The sequence below is a fragment of the Callorhinchus milii genome, unplaced genomic scaffold, assembly GCF_018977255.1.
Source record: "Callorhinchus milii isolate IMCB2004 unplaced genomic scaffold, IMCB_Cmil_1.0 Scaffold5, whole genome shotgun sequence".
NCBI lineage: Eukaryota > Metazoa > Chordata > Chondrichthyes > Chimaeriformes > Callorhinchidae > Callorhinchus > Callorhinchus milii.
Window position 1 is genome coordinate 33,362,070 of NW_024704746.1, and position 22,230 is coordinate 33,384,299.

The window sequence follows — 22,230 nt, forward strand, 5'->3', positions numbered from 1 at the left end:
TTAAAGATGTGACAGTATAATATTGCCTCGTGAAATTAGTGCAGATCTTCAATGCTTTATTCGACTCCCATTATCCATCAAACTTTACACGTGCTCTCACAGCCTTGCTTTTCCTCTCCTCCACATCAGCCATCGCCTCCCCCCCAAACATGCTGTGGAGACTCTCATCCATGCCTTTACCATCTCCAGACTCAATTACTCTAATGTCCTGCTCATTGATCTCCCCAGCTTCTCCCTATGTAAGCTACAGACTATCTAGAACTCTGCTAAGAAGATTTTATTTGATCAATTGAGTAAATTCAGACCCAAGTGGCATTTCTCTCCCATTATATACTAACCGGATCCCAAGACTGTTAGCACAATGAAGGAAGTGACCAGTAATTTAAAAGGTTATGCTTATAAAATAGTAGTACAGAATCTTGTGTGTCCACATTGCAGAGGTTAAGTATAGAGAGATACACAGGTAGATCAAATGTCATACCAGTTGTACAATATATCAGTGTAGTGTACAGTGTATACTGCATACTTGCTAGATTTTCAATACAGTATGTTTATTTTGATTATTTATCCAAAGCACTTTCAAGTTTTATAACCCTGCAGCAACAAAGTACTTGGGAGCTTAACGTTTTATAGAATGTTTGATATTGCAATTAGGTTACAGGTCTACATTCCTACAGATATACAAGTCTAAACTGTAAAGCTCCACACTGTTAAGTAACAGGACATGTACATGTGTCTAGAAGATGTTGAACATAAAAACATAAAAATCCCTCTTTTTAGAAAAAAATAAAAAACACACAGGCCTACAGCAGACAATTTTGCTTAGTCATCACTTTAGTCAGTGTGGGGCGAACATGCTGGTCACAATGCATACAGTTTACAGAACTTGGGAAATTTGTCAATCAACAATCCAAAAGTTCATTGCAAAATAGGAACAAGGAGAATTACTCTTGTGGTGTTTTTTTTTCGCGTGAATTTGGTCAAAATTGTTTTAACTGGCAATTGCTATCTTTTTTTAAAAAATTGCTGAGAATTTTAAAAGGATATTAAAAGAAGCAGAGAAGAAGGAATAAACAGTTGACAGGAATGGGAGTCACAGAATAAGATACTACAGTTTCCATGACAATAGATAATAAATTACTGAGCTGACTGGCTGTAATGCATGATATGTTTGTTTCTATAGTGATGGTCAGAATAATGAAGATATGTTTGCAGCATTTTTAGTCAGCTACAGTTGACTGCATGTTTATGCCTTTGAGTAGTTCTTGAGAGTCTTTACTGCATGAAAGATGTTCAACACTAAATGCAAACATTGTCTTCTTACAGATTGTGAAGGTTTTACTTGAAATTTCCAAGCTGGATAGCTCTACGGTCCGTTACGCAGCGGAAGGTTATTGGTTGAACTTCCCAGTACGGAACAGGGTTATTAAAGAGACTTATTCCAGAATACAGAGTCTTCTTTGTGTTGTAGCCACGAGCACAGAAGTCATTAATACCCACAGCAGCGATGCGATTGCTATGGAGGTAAATAACCTGGGGACAGAAGAGTTCATACGTAATGTTTACAAAACTGTACTTATTGACAACGTCCTGAGAAAAAATTTTATATATAAAATAGCATGTTAAACAAAACAGTTGTTTATAGTTTTAATTATTGGGGCACGACAGTTTAAGATTTAACATGGTATGACATTGAAGTAGCGTTGCTAGAAAATGCTTAGACTGTCAGGGACACTGAATAGATGAGTAGCTACTATTCTGTGAGGTCTGATTCCTATTGATTGCCATTCCATAGCATAAAACTATCCATAATCCATCCATAATATTGGCAATAAGAGTATCAAGTGATTCTAGGGAAATGGTAGAAAATGGGATCAACAACAACAAACCACATTTGTGTAGCGCCTTTCACATCGGGAGGACATCCCAAGGAGCTGGACAGTCAGGGATTTGCATCTGAGTTGTAGGTTGGGATCAGGAGGGTTGGATGGCAGGGAGAGTAGGGGTAGAAGGGTGACCAAAGGCACGGTCAAAGGTGAGGGTCTTGAGATGGGCCTTGAAGGAGCCAAGGGAGGGAGCGAGGTGAAGGGATTGTGATCTGCCATGATCAAATGGAATGGCAGCACAGACTTGACTGGCTAAATTGTCCACAGAAGATCCTATGGGGATTCCTCCTTATGCCATTTACATCTTAACGAATACTACAGATTTGGTCCTATTCCTAAATGTCAGGTTTTGAGCATTCTTTGATCTACTTACCTGAATGTATCTGTGGTCAGGTAATCCGCCCGGTACTTTGACGAGTGCATTGTTGTCAAGGTGGAGTTCTCTCAGGTGTGGAACATGTTCCAGGGTCCCATTGTCAACAGAAGTGATCTCATTGTGGCTCAACCCCAGCCTGTGATACATAAAAGAGCAAATTAGATTGTGATTTAATTGTACAGTGTAAAAAGCATGTTTGGATACTGACCATAGAATTTCCTGTGCGAATTAGTTCATACTAAACTTGCAGTACTAATTGTTCCCCCTTCCCTTGAATGTCATCATATTTTGCCCACAAATATAGTCAATTCACTTTACAGTCTATTTTGTGAAGCACTTTGAGATGTCTAGAAGACGTGAAAAGCGCTATATCAAATGCAAGGATTATTATTATTATTATCATCATGTTGTGGTGATAAGTATCCCAGTGAGCGTTGATATCCACACTGACAACACTGTCTGCACAAAATGTACCCAATATTGTATAAGATCAACTCCTAATATTTCCAATATGTCTGGCAAAAACATGGAGGCATACGATTATTTTTGTAAATGGTGAAGTTTATGCCTGGGACTCTCGGGGAGCAACAAGGTAGGTGTTGACATGAGTTTCTGAATCCAGCAAAGAACATATCACAAAGCAGAGTACAGTCACACTTTATCAATTCAAGTATCCTGTTCTGGCACAAACACATGCAAAGTTCTCATAGCTCACCCACCAACACAAAACATCAGGAAGGATTATATACAAGGGGAATAAATACATTTAAGAAGTATTCATATGGGAGTGCATATCTTTCTAATATCAGAATAATATAAGTAAGGTGCTGCCCGTTGCAGAGGGGGAGAAAAATTAGAGGGAGCGCCTTCTTGTGGAACTCAAAGCAATCATTCTCCCCTGTCAGAAAAGGGGAGGCAGAGAAAAGAAAACTTACAAGTGAAATAGAATTGAACATCATTGTTGACTGCCACTTTATTTTACCTGACTAAGTGGTTCAGACCCTTGAGGGAATCAGCTTTAAGTTGAGTGATTTTATTGCCATCGAGATGGATTTCAGAGAGAGAAGATGGGAGACCTTGGGGGAAAAAAATTGTCCAAATTATTCACTTGAGAATTATTAGAATCAACTGGGCTCATTAAATGACTCATAAAACAAATAGAGAACTTGCTTTCTCTCATTGAAAATACAAGATTAAGAAATACTTGTTCATTTATATTTATTACCTGGTAAACAAACAAGTTATTGATGAGTCTATAGAAATATCAAAATACAATATCAAATGTAGAAATCCAATCAGCACAGTTTTGACCATTATATCAAAAGCCCACAAAACCCTTTGTGAGACACCTGTTGAGTGTGGTGCCTTTCTTTGTAGGCAAAGGTGACATCCATTTTCACTGTTAACTTCTCATATATAGCATGAGGTGAACAACCCATCCATCCAAATGGTTATTGGCCAAGCAATCAGGTGAAAAACAACTTCCTTTTTCTAATGTAGGTATACTTGTAGGAGTGAGATCTTCTAACGCCCATCTGAACCCAGGCATCCAGGACCTCAGATTAACGTCACTTCTGGCACATCTGGCATTGCCGCTCACTCCCAGCATTTCTAATTTGTAAGTTCTATCTCTTTCATTTTTTTCTTACATGTGCTGAGTCTGTGAATCTAGGTCATTTATGGCCTGCTATTCTCATGCAGAATAGCTTCTGATTGACTACAGTTTAAAATATCTTGATGTGTGAAACATTTGGTATCAAATGCAGGAATTATACCATAATATATTATTTCAAGTGAATGGTAAACAGTCTTATTGAACCATATCAATAGCAACTGACAACAATATTTCCCTTCTTTATTATTGTGAAGAAAAGATCTATTAAAATCAAGAAATCTCCTGTTTTTAATGTGGAGCTAGTGAAGTTCTGTGTGTGATTAGGGTCTGTGTCTGAAAGCCCAGGGCAGTCAGGCTGGCAGTCAGATCATTGGATGGAATTAACAGGAAATTGAACATTTGTTTTGTAACTTCTCTGTCTAACAAAGGTCTTTGTTGCGTTTTTTTAAAAACATCTATTCTGAACCTTATTTCTAGTTCAACTCCTGTTAAGAAAAAAATCAGTCAGAAAAAAAATTGTAAATCATGTCAAGACAAAGAATTAAACATTAGCTGGCAATATGACTGGTTCGTTTCATCATAATCCACAGATAATTTAGAGCAAACATGATGCTGAATAATTGTGCAGTATATAATGTGAACATCTGCAACAGATTATCTCTATTCTAATAAAAAGACCGCTTTGTTAACCCATGCCTTCCTTGTTACCCTTTTCCCTTCAATCCTTGTTAAACCTTTTCCTCCAGTCCTTGTTAACCTCTCTCCTAGTTCTTGTTAATCCCTCTCCCATGCTCTCTTTCCGATACTGATTGACCTTGTGTACATTTGCCTCATTTTACGCTTTTATTTTAGATTTCCAGTATTCCTTTGTTTGAAAAAAATCCTTTTGAAGGTGCAACCAACTCAGCTAATAATCCTTACACTGTGCACACCGAGGTTCACATTTAAACATACTGCACACCAACCAACATCATCAATATCATACCACTTACTTCTACCTGCACTGCTAATTGTCAAACACATTACAAACTTCCAATATTTTGTGAATTAAATTTAAAAGTAATTAAATTGGGGGAAATTGCCTTGGTATTAAATCGATTATTAAAAAAAAGCAACATTTTGAGATGCCTCCAGATCAGTTGATACATTGCATTTTAGATTGCATTCCTTGCGCAGGAAGTAAGGGGTTAAATGGACCAATTGCTCCCTGCAGTTTATTACCTTTAGGAATAGCAGTGAGAGCAGCTTCAGAAAGTCGGATGAAGGAGAGTTTTTTCAGCCCATGGAAAGCTCCGCTATCAATCCCGGAATTTTTCAGTGGGTTGTTGCCCATTTCTGTGAGGAAAGTGTTTTAAAAAAAAGTGTTACTCACTTGAATTGTCAAAATAATTACAATTGCAACCATTTAATGTCAGTGACCTGTTGAAGATGAACCAGGTATGAGGAAGATTCATAAAGATAAGGAATTATTTGATCCTCAGATCAAGACTGGTCTCCGAAGGCTGGTTGCTATGTTAGATACACATCCGCAGTATTATTGATGACAGACCAGTCAGCCTAGCTCATCAGCAAGACTTGGAGGGACAGATCAGTCAATGGGAGCTAGGATTCTTCCTACTTGGCTCCTAATAACCCTGCCAGACAAAACCCTAGTAGGTAAATTGGTCTTAGCTGGACAATGAGCTGGAGACTAATCAGTTTTGTATGGCAAGAATGCATCATTTTCTAAGTTTTATCTGATGTGAAGAACAAATCCTTTGGGAAAAAAAGGGGTGGTGGGGGTATGTGGGTGACCATAGACTTGGTTGAAGACCTAGGTCTTAAAGTGGATTGAAAGAAAGATGAAGAGAGTTTGAGGCAGGGAGTTCCACAAATTAGTGGCTGAAGGCACGGTCACAGATGGTGGCATGGAGGCATTGGGAATGTGCAGGAAGCCTGTGTTATCTATAAAAGAGTGGTATGCTGGCAGTGTGGTAGGACCGCTTATTGCGGCTTCAATTTCCTGTTAAAAGCATAGGAAAATATGTCTGTCAGTAACATGAATTACAACTTCAGAGTTGTGCAATGGAATAACAGAGCATAATTTGTTGCCCACAATTCGTTCTCAGTCTCAATTATGGCACACAAAAGTGATCCCTTCCCAACAAAGGGAGAAAGTCAGATCACCCATCACGTCAGCATTTTTTCAAATGTTCCGTGATTCGGTGGTATTGGCTGAGGCCAGAAGTAACTAAAACCATAGAATTGACAGCGCAAGCACCATGTCTGCACTGGCTCTTTTAAGAGAAATTCTTTCGGTTCCATTTATCTGCCCTTTCCCCATTCCCCCGTAGTTTGCACCTTTTAGATATTAATCTAGTTCCCCTTTGAAACTAATACGGGTGAAACAAACAACATTGAGATTGACATGAAAACATTTACTGCTTAAGATTGTACTGCAAGAATATATTTGCATGTTTAGTGCATGCTGGCACTTGCTATTCAAAGAGCAAAGCTTGTCTACAATGATTCCCAATGAGATATTAAGGCCTTTTGTAGCATGTTGCAGATTGGATCTGGATAATAATGAGACTTCAAACATTCATTGAAGAGTTTGAGGTCAAACAGCTGGATTAAAGTCTTAGAACAGCATCAATGTACAATCATCCCGCTGGGAGCAACATTCAATCAAAATCAATTCACTGGAATTTTTGAAGTATTATATTTGATACCATTACATATAAAGGGAAATAAATTAGATAGAGTGATTTATACCTAAGGCGTACACCTGTGTGAGGCCGTCAAAGGCATGTTTCTTCACCTTGGTGATTTCATTCTCATGGATACGCAGTTCTTGTAGTGACCTGGGCATGTTTGTTGGGATTTCTTTCAACAGATTCTTTGACAGGTACAGTCTTTCCAGCTTGACCAGAGGAACGAAGGCTTTGGGATGGATGATGTTAATTTTGTTGTTAACAAGGATCAAGGCCTAGAATATGAGAAAATCCAATAAACTTAACCTGAGTGGGTAAACATGTCAAGGTTTAGCATCAAACCGCAGAACTGAAGTGGAATGCATTTACTATATAATTACATTTTAAACCAATTCTACACACGCTTAAAGTTGCACCAAATATAGTAACGATTTCAAACCACTAAATATATTAACAGAGAAACAAAGAGTTGTAGGGTAAACAATGAAAAGATTTATAGTGTGCACAAGGTTAATTGCTGGGTTTTCAAAGATGAATCCTGTTTCTTTAAGAAGTCCTTTTCCGATGTTCTTGTGCCACAACAATTCCTGACTACCAAGCAATCTGGTGCAAGGCCTCTGTCAATGCTACTTTGGAACCCAAAAGGCAATGTGGAACATTAGCACAGGACAGCTTGTCACCCAGTTTTCCCTTCTTCTCTCACTTTCTCTGGGCCAATGCTTCATTGCCATGAAATACCTTCCTCAAACACTCAAAAAGGAGAGGACAGGAGAGCACATTTAAATATTTTTGCACTTTTTAAAGACAGCCTTGGTAAAAAAGGAATACTGTCTCTTTAATTGTCTGGTATTATAGTATTTTAGTGCTAAGGGCTTCCTCCTCTTCTTAATAAGCACAAACTAAGCTGTAATTTAAGGAAAGTGCACATTAGTACAATGCCACATAAATTACAGACCAGTGACTTTACACTGATTTCAGGCCATTGAACTCCATTGATATAATATCTTGGGAGCCCACAGAGGAAAATAGTCAGTCCAGTCTCAGCTGAAGTTTACTAGAGTTCCATCTGTGCTCTGAGTAAATCAGAAAATGTTACTGTTTTGTGTCCGCCTTGGTAGAAAGCTAGGATCATCTTCCCTGAATTGTCTCTGCCACTGTCATTCATTGGAAAAGGCTGCAAAATTTTTCCATGGAATATGTTTTGTTATGAATTAAAATATAAAAATGATTACTCTCGTTTTAAGCTTTTGAACTACGTGTCCCACAAGAAACAGATTTTAGGGAAATCAAATCAGCACTTTACTGGAATCTTGCAAAACGTATTTCAGATTCCCTTGGGTGCCATTCACAAATGCCCTTCGTTGGAAGGTCAGAGGCTCTTTCTGAGCTGTTGGGAGTGAAGCTACTGCTGTGTTGGGCAGCAAATGCAATTCATATTATGAGATGTCCAAATGCTGGACCACTCCACCCATTCAACTACAGGGATATTATATATTACAGATACGGGAGAAAGGGCGAGAAAAGATCCTTTGGGAAATAAGGTATCATTTTGTGCAATATTTTGTATTTCTTATGCATTTAAGCTAATTTCAACGTAATAGAATTTCATGAACAAAGTGCATTTAAAACATTAAAAATCAACAAATTATCTTAAAAGGTAATTAGTCACAGGAGGGGATATTAGTCACAACTTGATACTGGAAATGGAATTTGTAATTAAAGCTGAACCATGAAAGACAACAGAATTACGTTACAGTATTTCCAGTCTGATAATAATATAATAATAATCCTGGCATTTGCTACAGCGCCAATCACATCATTGAGACGTCTCAAAGCGCTTCACAGAATATACTGTGAAATGGATTTTGTGTTTTGTGGACAAAACATGGCAGCCAATTGCACACAGAGATGTCCCACAAACAATCGTGGATTGTGTGACCAAATGAATGTGAGAGAAAGAGTGTTTGATCTATGTGAACCTACAAGATGAGGAGAAAGAAAATCTACCTGGGTCAAGATTTAATCTATTTCTGTATCATCTCAGTGTCCAGAATTTGGCAAATTGCTGGTTTCAGTCTTAATTTTAACCCAGTTTCCCATAGTTTTAAAAGAAACTTACAAAAAGGCAACTTCAAAAGTAAGAATGCGTTTCAGAATTTGCCAAATTGTAAGCACTCTGGAAATGAGTTGAGGTGAGTTGAGATGAATTCAGAGTAATGTTACTTGTTACAGAAGCTTATTGCAAAAGTAAAACGAAAGCTGTGAACACGTTAACCTTTTAAGGGTAGCTTACATGTAGGTTCCGAAGGTTCTTGAAGTCATTTTCTTTTATTTCTGTGATTTTATTGTTTTGTAAGTCAAGCAGGGTGGTGTCAGCAGGGATGTTCTCTGGCACCGAAGTCTTACCTGTATCAGAAGAAGAATTAAAAGCCATGAACATTCAATGGTTGAGTGTCAACGAGGAACTTGTGTACGTTTGTTGCTTTTAGTTCACTCAGTCCCCATCACACTATTATCCCTTCTTCTAGACACCTATTAGCACACGCACAGGGCTGTAAATGCCAGAACCTGTGGAAAATGGTTGGGGTCAAAACTATGGTGTGGGACAATTTATGCAAATGACACCAAAGTCCTGATCCAAGACTAAACCATCGCCAACCAAACTCTTGTTCATAGTTGAGACCTGCCTGAAACAGTCTTAACTGTCTACTGACACTGACACATTTATTTCTCCCTGTTTTCCGTTCTCCACTGAAGATGTTTGTTCCTGCTGAGGTGCAGCATTTAGAAGGGAACAAAGCAAGGTAAACGGTTAGACTCCAGTAAGCGATTCGCACATTTTCTAAAGAAAGATACTGGAGATAGTAGGGGGGCAATTGTCATTCTTAGGTTGCATTCGAGTTATTGTGGATCAACAAGACACACCATTTGCATTCCTCATGCCTCTGATTCCTTAATAAAGAAATTTGTTAAGTAATACTGCAAACGCCACTCTTATTATTTCCAAAATGTAAAGGGTTCACCACTTGGAATATAAAACATTTTCATTGCACAATGGTGCTTCCTAAAATAAAATGAATACGTTGAGAAAAGGGCATAATATTTATTTAACTGTGTCTGAGACAAGACTAGACAAAGAAAAAATAGAGCTACTAGCCTCTGGCAATCTGATACTGCAACGTAGATTTTCTTAACAGTAGATTTCAAGAGGCACATCTATAAATTTCCTTTTGATTTATCTTGCCGACAGACAAACAGATGTTCTTAAGACTGAATATTATCTCCCTATAATCTCTAAATCTATGGAGGTAGGAATAAACAAGTACCGCCATGAGGCAGGTATAGTTTCCTTCCAACCGGCAGGACAGCAATCCTGTAATAGGCAAATATTTTTGGAGAAGTAATTACATCTGGGTCTAGAGGACAATGTTGAAGAATGTGCTACTGATGTATCTGACATATTATCAGAATCATGTTTATATGGACTGATCAGTTTCTGAGCCCCCCCAGCCCCTGTTTATAACACTTTATTACCACAATCTGGGTTCAGCATCTACTGTCAGTGTGCTAGACTAAATGCGGTAGTTTACATTGCTTGAATGGAAACCAAACATTCTATGTATTGGACATGTTTGAGCGAATGTGATATTGGAACACAATTTATGATTTTCATTGTTTGGTCAGCCGGGTGTCTGACACGAGTGGAAACCCATCACCGTGCTTAAGGCTGAGCAAACCAGACTCGGTTCCACATACATACACACCCAGACATGACAACTTCTCTGAGTGCAGAATGGAATGTGCACTCTCTCCCTGTAGGGATGTTCCCTGTTTACCTAATTCCATAGATTATTAGGTTATGTTTATATTCTGGTTGGGGTATGAGGAACCAGCAGGTAACAGGAGGTACTGCTGAGGGAGGGTACACAGTGGAGAAGCCATTTGCTTATGATGTAACTTGAATGGCCTCTGCATGTCTTCAGGTTAGCACTGGGCAGGTTTGTTCCCTGAGGCCGTTAGGTTGATTCTGATTGTCATGGAAAATGAAGTAATGATGAATGCCAAAATCCAGACTTGTGGCTGAATCTTGCAAAGACTCAGGCAATTCATTCCAGCCTTTCTGGGTTACCCTATCAATGACCAGCTGAAGAATCAGATAAGCAGACTAGCCTCCAGGTTATCAGTCATAAAGATAAGGACGTTGTTTGAAATCTTCAGTTTTAAAATAAGCAGAGTCTTTTGTGCCAATGGGTACACTGGCTGGATTTTAAGCCTCTAGGTATGTATAACTCAGATTCAACACCATATACATTTTTCTGGTTTAAGTTTAAATAATGTTCTCTATCATAAATGCATTCATTCAAATATAATACCTTTACTTGTAATATCATCTCAACTAAAGTACACACACAGTTAACTCTTTGCTATGCAAATAGCATAATAACCCAATGAGCCTGAGGTTTATCTAAATTTATGGACATCTTTGCCAATAAAAGCTAAACAAAGCATGTGGTGTGATAATCCCATATGGTCTTTCTTTCAATCACCATATAAATCCTTTCTTATCATAGCAAAACTCCGATGGTTTAATCTATCAGGAGAAAGGACCATAAAGACAATGCCCAAACCCTGAGGCAACCAGTAAAATTCCTTGTATACTCCACTCCACAGGGAGCATTCCCCTCCACAGATTAACATATCTCAGGGACTATTTTCTCAGCCCAGTCTACGTCAATAAACTGCAAAACTGATCCTAACTCAACAATTAACCAGTACCAATAAATCAATGAACATCACATGAACAATTTTTCTTAACGGTCCGTTCTACGTTTTCTCTGTTCTGTGAGGAGAAAAAAACAACTTCTATTCCTAGTGTTGTTTGAGGTTTGCTAACGTTTACACAGTTCTTTTAACATTGAGACAAGATGCCAACTAGTGCAGTGACGAGCAGTGGCAACTAAATTCTTACAATATTTGGCTGTTTGTGGGACATTGTTGGACATAAATTGGCTGCCATATCTCCCTACAAGATGCAGTCACTACACTTTACAATGTATGATATGAAGTGCTTTGGAAGCTTCTCATGCTGTGAAAGTCACTCTATCCAATGCAAGGGTTATTATTACTGTTTTAATTTTCCAGGTTCTTACAGGGCATTTGCTGGCCTTTGTGGGGTCAGGTTCAAATTAATTGGTATGTTCTTGAGATAGCCAGAGTGTTTTGCTCTCACATATTCTTGCTTTCCCTGTCTGAAATTCTGTTCTGCTCCCTGGATTTATATGCTGGCTCACCTTGGATTAGGTACTTCATAAATTAGTAAATTAGTAAATCCTGTGAAGTGCTTTGAGACGTCCTCCTTATGTGAAAGGCAAGGATCAAATGCAAGGATTAATTATTAGGGTTATTATTAATTTCATGATTCCCTGTGATCTCAACCACAATGGCAGCTGGAAGGGAGTTACCAGAATACCAAGGAGGAACTGAATCAGGAAATATTACACCATCATGCTGGAAAGAAATTACTTATCAAATGGAAATTCTCTGGGAATGAATGGACTATCCAAAAAGTCTGGAGAACACATTCATACTGAACGTGAAGTGCCAAGACAACATCAGAAAAAGGTGAAATACAAACACTCCAAAGAACAATTTCCTGGACATCTGATATTTTCCCCTAAGTGAAGTAATGGAACCAAAGCAGACTTGCTTTGCCTGGATTCATTCTGAAACTATGCATGTGTCCGAGTAATTGTAACCGTGGCTATTTCCCTGCTGCAGCTTCTCAATATCGAAGTCCCAGACTGCTGCTTTTGTGCTGGAAAACAGCAGTTGTGATGATTCTAATGTTGACAGCTACAGATTTGCCTGGTTGACTATTCATCTGTCTTTTTCCAGCCTGCATCTCTTATGTGCCGTATTCCAAAGCGCATCGCTTATGTGTTCTCCAGACATGTGTCTTCTCAAACCTATAGGTTTATTTGGCACTGAACTGGACTGAGGAAAACCATCTGCTCCTGACCAACATCTCGGAGCCAGCCCAGCCCCTCAGTCCCTCGCTCTGCCCTTCAACAAACTGCTCTTTTTAAATTTACACAGAACATCTGCTTTTAGAAAAAAAAATTAGATGTTCCAGCAAAGTAATGTTTTGACTTGCTGTCAAAAAAATTTCATTTATAAATGATTATGTATCTTGCTGAATTCCTGCTATGTGTAGCAGAACTACAAAGCTAATCCTCTGAGTCGGAGGGTTTGCTACAAGGGATGACCGGAGGAGCCAAGCCCCTTTAATCTTGAAAGCGGGCGACTCAGAGGTAATGTTATAGAGATGTAGAGATGTTTAACGGATAAAATAAAGTCAGAAAATAAAATGCTTTCAGATATACCAAGGCAGTAGGAAAACATTGCATATGGTTGCAGGGCTGTAAAGGGAAAATGGAGGTTACCAGCTTGTGGTTTAGGGCATTGGACTCATCTAAAACAACAGCTTGATGCTGATGTGGGAACATGGTAGAGATGGTACTCTGAATCAAGAACAAGAGCTTGCATTTATGCAGCACTATTCATGTAGAATAATGTCTCGGAGCACTTCACAGGAACAGTGTCAGAGGCCAAGCAAAGGAGGGGAGGGAGAGGGAGACATGGTTGAAGAGGTATATTTTTAGGCAGTATTTACAGACAAACAGAGAGGAGGGGGTGGGGGGGGCAAAACAGAGTGACGAGGTAAGAGAGAGTTCCATGGGTGGGGGTGAAGTGCTGAAGGATCAGTAACCAATGGTGGTGTGGGGGAGGCTGGGAACTGCAGTCTGCCCGTGAAGGGCAATGTGACAAAGGTGAAGAAAAGCAGTCTGGGTCAGGGACCAAATGGAAGTGAAGATCGAATGTTGTGCCATTGCCCGAGTGAGAGAGAGGTCTGAGAGGTTGAGGAGGCCAAATTATATAGGCTCGATGTTTTTTTTCAGATGGGCCACTCTTGTGAAGAGCCCTTACAGTAACCACCCTCTTACGGTAACCTTCTGCTTTATAAAAACAAACACCACTCAAATAAATATGCTGAACATGTTACTTGGGCAGTCGTTCCTTGTGGTGCTGGTGAAACAGATGCTATCATGCTTAAGAACAGATGTGGCATGGAAGCTGAATGATTCAGTAGTGTGAAGTCAAGTGTCATAGCATGTAAATGGAACCCTGCAACTACTTTAAATGTTATTCCAGCAAAGAATGGATTGTGAGAAATTCAATCCATGGTGCAAGGGGAGATTCAGTCAAGTCCAGTTTTAGAAATGCAACAAACTCTGTAACCCCTGCTTCAAGGCCAGTGTGTGGAGCATGTGGGGAACATGTGGAGTCCTGTAGCTCAGTGGTTAGAGCACTCGTCTCGCAAACGAGAGACCTGGGTTTGATTCCCAGCAGGGTGAAACCTTGGGCAAGTTTCCTTACTCCACACGCCTGATAATAATCCCTCAAGAAAAAAAAACAATGATAAACTGGTCATTTTCAATCCACGACTCTTTGTGGGACGCTGCTGTGCGCAATTGGCTGCCGCGTTTCGCCCACAAATATACAGTCAATTCACTTTACAGCATATTGTGTGAAGCGCTTTGAGACGTCTAGAAGACGTGAAAAGCGCTATATCAAATGCAAGGATTATTATTACTATAACATTCATACTACAATAGGCACAGAACTCAGAAGTGACATATTGCATACTTCAAACAAACAGGCATAAGAACAGGCACAGAATCCAGCACTACCAGCAGTACAGGCTTCTTCTGAGGTCAAAATTGCAGAGCACTTAACTTGGTTTCCTTCCAATGCTTTGTATCTCTTCAAATCCTGTTTGGTTTGTTTGACCCTGTAACATCCCTCTAACTGTTGAGAAGAGATCTCAAAGGACTGAGCAAGGATACAAGAATACAAACTCAAGAAGAGTTTCAATTACCCACCAGTTCCAACAAGCTCCTTTTCACAAGATAACAAGATTAGTTTGGATGACTGACATCTTTTTACCCATCTAATCTCAACCCACCAGAATACCCACCTTCCCATCCTCCCATCACAGTATCAAGTTGTTTTTAAAATGAGTCCAGTGTCCTGGCCTCAACCACCATTCCCAGCAATAATTCAGTTGGTTCCATCTCATTGTGTCCGATTTTTAGCTCAGAGATCTATACAGGAGTCCTGTAGCTCAGTGGTTAGAGCACTCGCTTTGCAAGTAAGAGACCTGAGTTCAATTCCAGGCAGAGGGCGAAACCTTGGGCAAGTTTCCTTACTCCACACAGAGCCTAATAATAATCCCTCCAAAAAAACAAAACAATAATAAAATTGGTCATTTTCAATCCACGACTGTTTGTGGGACATTGCTGTGCGCAATTGGCTGCCGCGTTCGCCCACAAATATACGGTCAATTCACTTTACAGTCTATTCTGTGAAGCACTTTGGGACGTCTAGAAGACGTGCAAAGAGCTGTATCAAATGCAAGGATTATTATTATTATTATTCATTTTAGAGATAGATGATATTTAAACAGTAGGACTTAAAGGTGCTTACCTAAGTCAGAGCATTGCACAACTCTCAAGTGACACTGGCAGCCAAAAGGGCACATCTGTCCAGGTAGAATAGGCTCTTCAGTGGGGATGAAGGCAGATCCTTCATCTTCCTTCAGAAAATCAAGGAATTCATACTGCTGAAATGGTTCGGCCCAGCAGGCTGCCAGAAGGAATACTAGTGATACAACCACGCGCATGGTTTGGTGCAAGTATGGCAACGTTAACCTAGGAGAAAACAGAGCACAACTTGATGTGAAGCACCACATACCGTTTGCTACGTTAACGACACAGTCTCTTTCAGAAATCTCTTGCCTACTGTTTGCAGACAGCATTTTTTCCTACCATGGTAATACCAGAAATGTGTTCCAACTATAATAATGGAATACGTTCCAGTTGCTGCCTTTACTTTAATTGCCATAATTCTTTCAACATGCAGGCTTTTGATTTGCACCAATGTTTTTTTTTCGGAAAAGATGTTCAGGAATTATACATATCGGACAAAACACAATATTATAGAGATCATACGGGTTCTGAAAACTTATCTCAGCACCTTCATCTACATCTTTTAATTGGTTAATCTGTCCCCAAAACTTCTGGTGCATTGTATTGTTCTATAATTGGAATTGGGCAGGTACCTGATGACCATTTGCTTCATATTAAAACACTGAGCTTTGCATTCCACTGGTCCAATTACTTTTAGTTACATGATAAAGAGATCAGAGCGGTGAGGTTTCACAGTGTTACTTGTATGTTTTGCTCTTAAGTGAACATTAAGGATGAAACAATTTGTCAAATATTCAAAAGCAATGTACAAGCAATCTATGGTTAAAAAAACTTATTTATAGCTGTATAATTATGCAAGACACTCATAAAATTCAAAGACAGAAAAATATAAACATATTTTAGGCATGTATGCAAAGTTTTGCCATGATGCATGTCTCTGCAAGTCACACCATTTTGCTTGTAGTAAATATCCTGTAAAAAGAGCATAAAGTGTGACATGAAAACGTCAGGAGTCTGGGTCCAGGCCTTATAACACAGCTAGATTTATAAATCAAGACCTTTTGGAGGCTTTGTATTGTGGAACCCCTTTGAGAGATATGGTGCATTGAGTGTATAATGGAGTCAAAGTACTGTACTTACAATTGACTAGATGCTATCCTATTTTTGATTCCAAGCAAAACTTTGTATTTATTATCCTCTGACTCCTCTATTAAGTATTCAGCATTCTGATTCAGCCAAATTCTTCAATATAAAGAGATCCTGTTGCAATATAAGGCCCATTCCCTGCTGCCCAAAACTTACAAATGAGAGAGTGTTTTATGTGCAGAGGCATTAGGCTTTTGAATTCCATCCGAATCAGATAGCAGAACTCCCAGAGGGGACATGTTTGGTTCTCTCAGAGCAGCAACTCGGGTGAGGAGAGTAAATTGACAGGAACTGGACCAGCCCAGTTCTATTGGCTGGCTGTAAAGTAATTGGTGATATGAAGCACAGATATCTATTGCATTGATCATTTACCCATCCCACCTGGAGCAGGAATCTTGACAGCAACCGAGAGCCATGGGAATATAATGAAATAGAGAAAATAACACCGTACTAATTAATCAAGTCAAAAAGCCTTCAAGCACCTTGAGATATCCTCCAGGTGTGAAAGACGCTATATAAATGTAAATTTGTATTGTATTGTAGAAGTATAGATTACCATACAGTCAATGAAAAGGCTGCAAGAACTGATGTGTTTTCAGCTATGAAGTAGTGTAAACAGAGAGGGATGATGGTTAGAAATGCAAAGTTATCTTTTAAAGTCTTTTGTGCTTTATTTTTGTCTTTAAATCTTCTGCACAACAAATTCCACAAGGCAAAGTCTGCAATTAAACATCACCGCACCCTTCCTTAACTCCTCTTCCATCTTAGCCACTCTCACTGATACTGTAGGCCTCTCTCTACACATTGCCCCCCCACACACATCAATTTTAAAATCCATCTGGTTTGAGATACAGGAATAAATTGGGGGAAAAGTTATACCACAAACAAAACGTAACTACCTCTATGCAGAATAAAAAAGCTCATGTCTGCAGTCATTTAAATAACTTTTTAAAAAAGTCCTTTCCAAATGTAATAACTGTTCGTTATATCCTCGATGTTAAGACTGTTTATTGTGATTTATTTGCTTCCTTTCCTATATGATGCAATTGCCATACTTTCACAAGGCGTAGGGACATGACCAATAAGAAAAATGATAGGGCCATCATATCATAACATTGTTTTAGGTATCAGCCAGGCTCAGCTGATAACATTTTTGTTTTGAGGAAAGTTGTGGGTTCGAGCCCCAAGTCGCGACTTTGAGATCACAGTCCAGGTTGACACTCCATTCAGTGTTAAAGAATTTTTATATTAAATCCTTTGAAGCACTTTGAGATGTTTAGACCGTCATGAAAAAGTATGATATCAAATGCAAGGATTGTTACTATTTACTTCAGAGTAATGAAGCGATTAAAATGAGACAAAAATGATGTGAATTATTTGAATTAGAAAGCAATTCCTTACCATCATTATAACCAATCATAACCAGAAAAGTACCACGTGATAAATATAGGTAAATAAATTACCGGAGATTTATTCTTTCCCAGATTCTCAAAAGATAGGAAATAGTAGGAAAGCACCATGGAAAAATCAAAATGGCAAGTCATGCCCACAGAATACTTTTGTTTGGTCAGCTGGGTGTCTGACAGACATGGAAACCCATCACCATGCTTGAAAGTATGCAAACTAAGCTGAGATTTTCATGCATTCCCCATACACATGGAAATCCCAGAGATAGATTGTTGGAATGGAATGCGCACTCTCTTCCTGGAGGGACACATTCTGCTTAACTAATTCCAGAAAATATTAGGGGCAGGTTGACAAGAGCCAAGTCTTAGGGACCCAGAGTATGCGTTGCAGTACTGCTGGAGTCTAACCAGCTAAAACTGCGTAGCTTGCCAATGCTATCGCTGCCTGGCAACCTTTCCTGCTGCTTGTCCAGCTAGGACCATCCTACCCATTAGAGCTTTGGCTTGCAGGGTTAACAGAAGCTTAGTAGGATGACTCCATGACCCCAGTAACTGATCTGTCCTTCCAGGTCCTGTCGATGAGTCAGGCTGGGCTATACTGTCATCAGCAGTGTCCTGGAGTACTGCAGACCCACCTGACTCAGTGAGGCCGCCACAGACGGCTGGCTCGATTCCGATATTCCATTACCTCTCCCCCACAGAATACTCTACAGTGTAATTTACATTACAGGCTTTTGTTTAAATAATTGCAGAGCTTGTTTTTTTAGTTGTCACTCATAGCTTGCCATTCCGTGTTTCACGAATGACAATTCCTTCCTCACTTTCAAAGGCTACCTCAAGTCTGACCTCTTTGACTGTGGCTTCGGTCATTTTCTCGCCTTCTCCTCTCCCCCACCACCCCAACCTCAACCCAAATTGCGAGACATCCTCTTGATGTGAAAGACGCTATATAAATGCAAATTGGAAATTGTAAACGCGAATAATTACTGGTAAGTGCTGCCCTTAAGCTATGCAGTATCTTAAATTTTGTTTAAAAGTCACAAAACTTTTGTTTGTGAATCAAAGTTTGAAATAAGAGATGTTCAGATGAAGTAGGATCTTTAGTCCATTTGATGTTATATCTGTTCTGAACTCTCAGTTATTTCATACAAAGTGAATGAATTATTTTAGGAGTTTTCTCAGTCTCTTTCAGACAAACAAGTCATGTCATGAAACCTTTTCAAATCTATTCTCTGTTGCTCAGCACTAATTCACACATGCTTAAATTACAACCAAGCTTTCTCCCTGAGCTGTTGCCTGACACATTTGGAGCAGTTGCGAGCTGCAGCATGTTGATCTGAAGTGGATAGAGGCTAAATTAGTTATTTCATTAATACATTTTTGATATTCATTTCTAAGATGTTGCCTTCTTCACCCATTCCTGGGCTAGATTTAAGTCATCACTGGTTATGGAAGAATTGTCATTTCATTACCTACAGTAACATAAGGATCACTATTTTTCTTCAAGTCAACAAGCAAATGGATTTGACTTGCACCCTATGTGTAAATCTTCTAACATCTGATAGAAAAATATAAATAAGTACTTGGCTGATGTAGAAATTAGTTAGGTGTAGTTTGCGTAGTGCAGCCATTTTGTGGGAGGCCTCTGGGAGGAATGGTCATGTGTAATAGCCCATTAAAGATAAATCTCTGTTCCTCCAAATATATTTGATATTTTAATCTTTAATTGCCACAAACTAAATTATTACATTTTTCATTCCCTAAAACGTTTCTGTATTTACGGGAAAAATTGAGCCATCATTAACAAATATTGCTCTTGTTTACAATAGTTTCCACAATACACCATGGATGTTGTCTAGCCAGAACTGCACCAGACATGAGAGTTTGGGCTAGCAGTGAGGTAGACAAGCCACTACCTCTAGGTTTTAATCTGAATTATTGAGGATCTTCCTGAATTGCCAGACATATATCCTTACAGACAGTTCAGTCCTATGGAAACATTAATGCCATGGAGGAGGGTACAAGCTCGAAGAGGATATCCTTTTAAATGACTTGGGTCTATTTTGAAAGGTTTCCCATAGAATTCCCATTGAAATGAATATAGGAAATATATTTCCTATAGAATTGCCACTGAAGGTGGACTGCTTTGGTGTAGAGTTCCTAAAGATTGGTGTGATGTGTTTCTGATTACCAGTAGACATTCTCATTCCTACAATCAAGCTTCTTGTTGAGAAATTCCATTGAGGATATCACAAATTAGACTCCGTTATTCTTATCGATTTTAAAGGGTAAAAAGCTGAATGGACTGTGATTCACCTCAACAACCTAAAGGTCCCGTATTTCACTGAGCTATCAAGCCACATAAGGAAATTGGTAGGAAAGTGGCACAGCATTCCGGATTAAGAATATGTGGGGAATGCATTCAAACCTGTATTTCCACACTCTATGAGTTCCCAATCCAGCCACTTTACTGGCCAAGGACCACGTTGCCCATATACACAACAACAAAATTACATTTGTTAAGTGCCTTTCATGTCGGGAGGATGTCCCAAGGCGCTGGACGGACAGAGCTTTGGACCCGAGCTGGGGGTCAGGATCGGGGAGGATGGAGGGCAAGGGGGGAAGCAGGGAGATCGAAACCACGGTCTCATGGGATACACCTCTCACTGCAACTGAGGTGTATCCCATGAGACGAGAACAACAGCAGCAGCTTGCATTTATATAGCACTCAACATCCAGGACAGCATCTGGACCGTTGCATAGCAAAGGAGATGGGGGGAGGAGGAGGAGTCCATAGGTGCGGTCTAAGGTCTTATGGTTTAAATATAGCTAAAGGGGTTTAAAAGGTGGGGGGAGGAGAATGGTCTGAGGTAGGGAGTGACAGAAGTTAGGGGTGCAGTGACTGAAGGCACAACTGGAGACCAGAGGAGAACATCATTTGAAAGCAGAGGGGTCCATGTCGTATCAAAGCACAGATGGTGGCATCCACCCAGATTCACGCAACTCCACAGCCTGAGCACTGGTGTGCTACCACCTGTACCAGTGAGAAGGGTGTTGGGGAAAGGAACTGAAAATGGGGGGAAAGAAAGAGGGGGGTTTGCACTTCCCTCAGATCCTAGTATTTATTCACAGAACATGAGAGGAAAATTGGGCCTCATTCAGAAAACCAAACAGCAGTGAAGTCACCCAATAGACTATTAAACCCATTAATTACATTGCTCCTCACAAAATATACGATTCTGCTTGTACTTTATGAATCATCTGCACACAGCTATCGACATGCCGCGACTTCAGTAATGCCTCCCTGCAGGGAGAACAGAACAGCTTTACAAAAGGTTAAATGCAACAGCAGTAAAATAAGTAACTCTCAGTCTAATTTGACAGTCATCAGCTGAAATATTTTAGAAATTGTACTAACAATGATTTAGTGCCAGTCGATTGTTTCAGACTTCAAAGTTCAACAAACAGAATCCTTCGGCAATGACTATTATAGTTAAAATACAGCAAGTTGGGGTTTCACAGCATTTAAACTCAGTTTCAGAATGGAGTTTAATTCAGTCCAGTCACAGCGTATTATATAAAAAGAGAATTGCAAGAACAACTTTGCAAGACTTTTCTTTGTATTTGAAACAGCGAGAGTCAGATTCAAACATATTCACATTCAACCACACTCAGAACCATTAAAAAGGAGTAAATGGATAAAACATTTTTGCAGTCTACATTACATCATTACGGTTCAAAAATAAACATGCTCCAAGGAATGTACTTCAACGTTAAACTGTGCTGCCACAAGAAAAACTTTTAGCATTTGAGAGTTATATTGACAAAAAAATATATAAAATACATCTCACCTAGTTTCTTAAAGTACTTCAGACTAAGCAAATAGAGAGGGATCAATGCACTTTAAGTTAAGGCTATAATCAAGTTCCATGAAGGCAGGACTTAAATTTTTTGTTGCAATTAAATTTACACTCACTTGCTGCACATCTTAATTAATTAGTTTGGACAAGAGCCATACCTTTTAGTTCCTGGGACCCGCCACAGTGTTCTCTAAGTTGTTCTGAGGTCAGTTGACAGTAGATTTTCAGCCTAGGGAAAGGGTTGCAGGTGTGCAGGGGTGGGCGTATGTGCTTGTTCACTGGATGACAATTGGTAGAAAAAAACCCTTATGTTTCTGTCCTCAGCACGAGTCTAAAAGCAGATCCCATTAACTGAAGAGAACACTGACTGACACCCACACACCGGTACTCCTGATCATATGGTAATGATATATCCCTTGTATTGAAGCCAAAAAACTTTATCAGGCTTTGCTGGATCAACCCGCCACCCCCTTCACTTTGGCTTGAGATCCCAGGCTAGTTAACCGATATGCATTGCTTCTTCATTACAACACACCCACTGAGTCTTGACCTATAATTTATTAAACATGTCATAAGAACCATTTGTGAAATTGAACCATGTTAGCAATTTCAGATTCTGTCATGTCTCGAAGGAAAAAAGCTGCATTATTTACTCAGTCAACCTGCATTTGAATACATTCGCAGCAAGTAAGATTAATT

The 22,230-nt window shown here is 39.4% G+C and overlaps 1 protein-coding gene across 1 annotated transcript; it reads right to left on the minus strand.

Annotated features, from left to right (window-relative positions):
* Positions 1-538: 538 nt before the first annotated feature.
* dcn (decorin) lies at positions 539-21,733 on the minus strand. The gene is given in 8 exon segments (NM_001292319.1): positions 539-1,533; positions 2,260-2,398; positions 3,245-3,338; positions 5,099-5,212; positions 6,632-6,845; positions 8,864-8,976; positions 15,118-15,341; positions 21,690-21,733. Coding segments are annotated over 7 exon segments (1,065 nt in total). The 5' UTR covers positions 15,314-15,341; positions 21,690-21,733; the 3' UTR covers positions 539-1,338.
* Between the last annotated feature and the right edge of the window lie 497 nt (positions 21,734-22,230).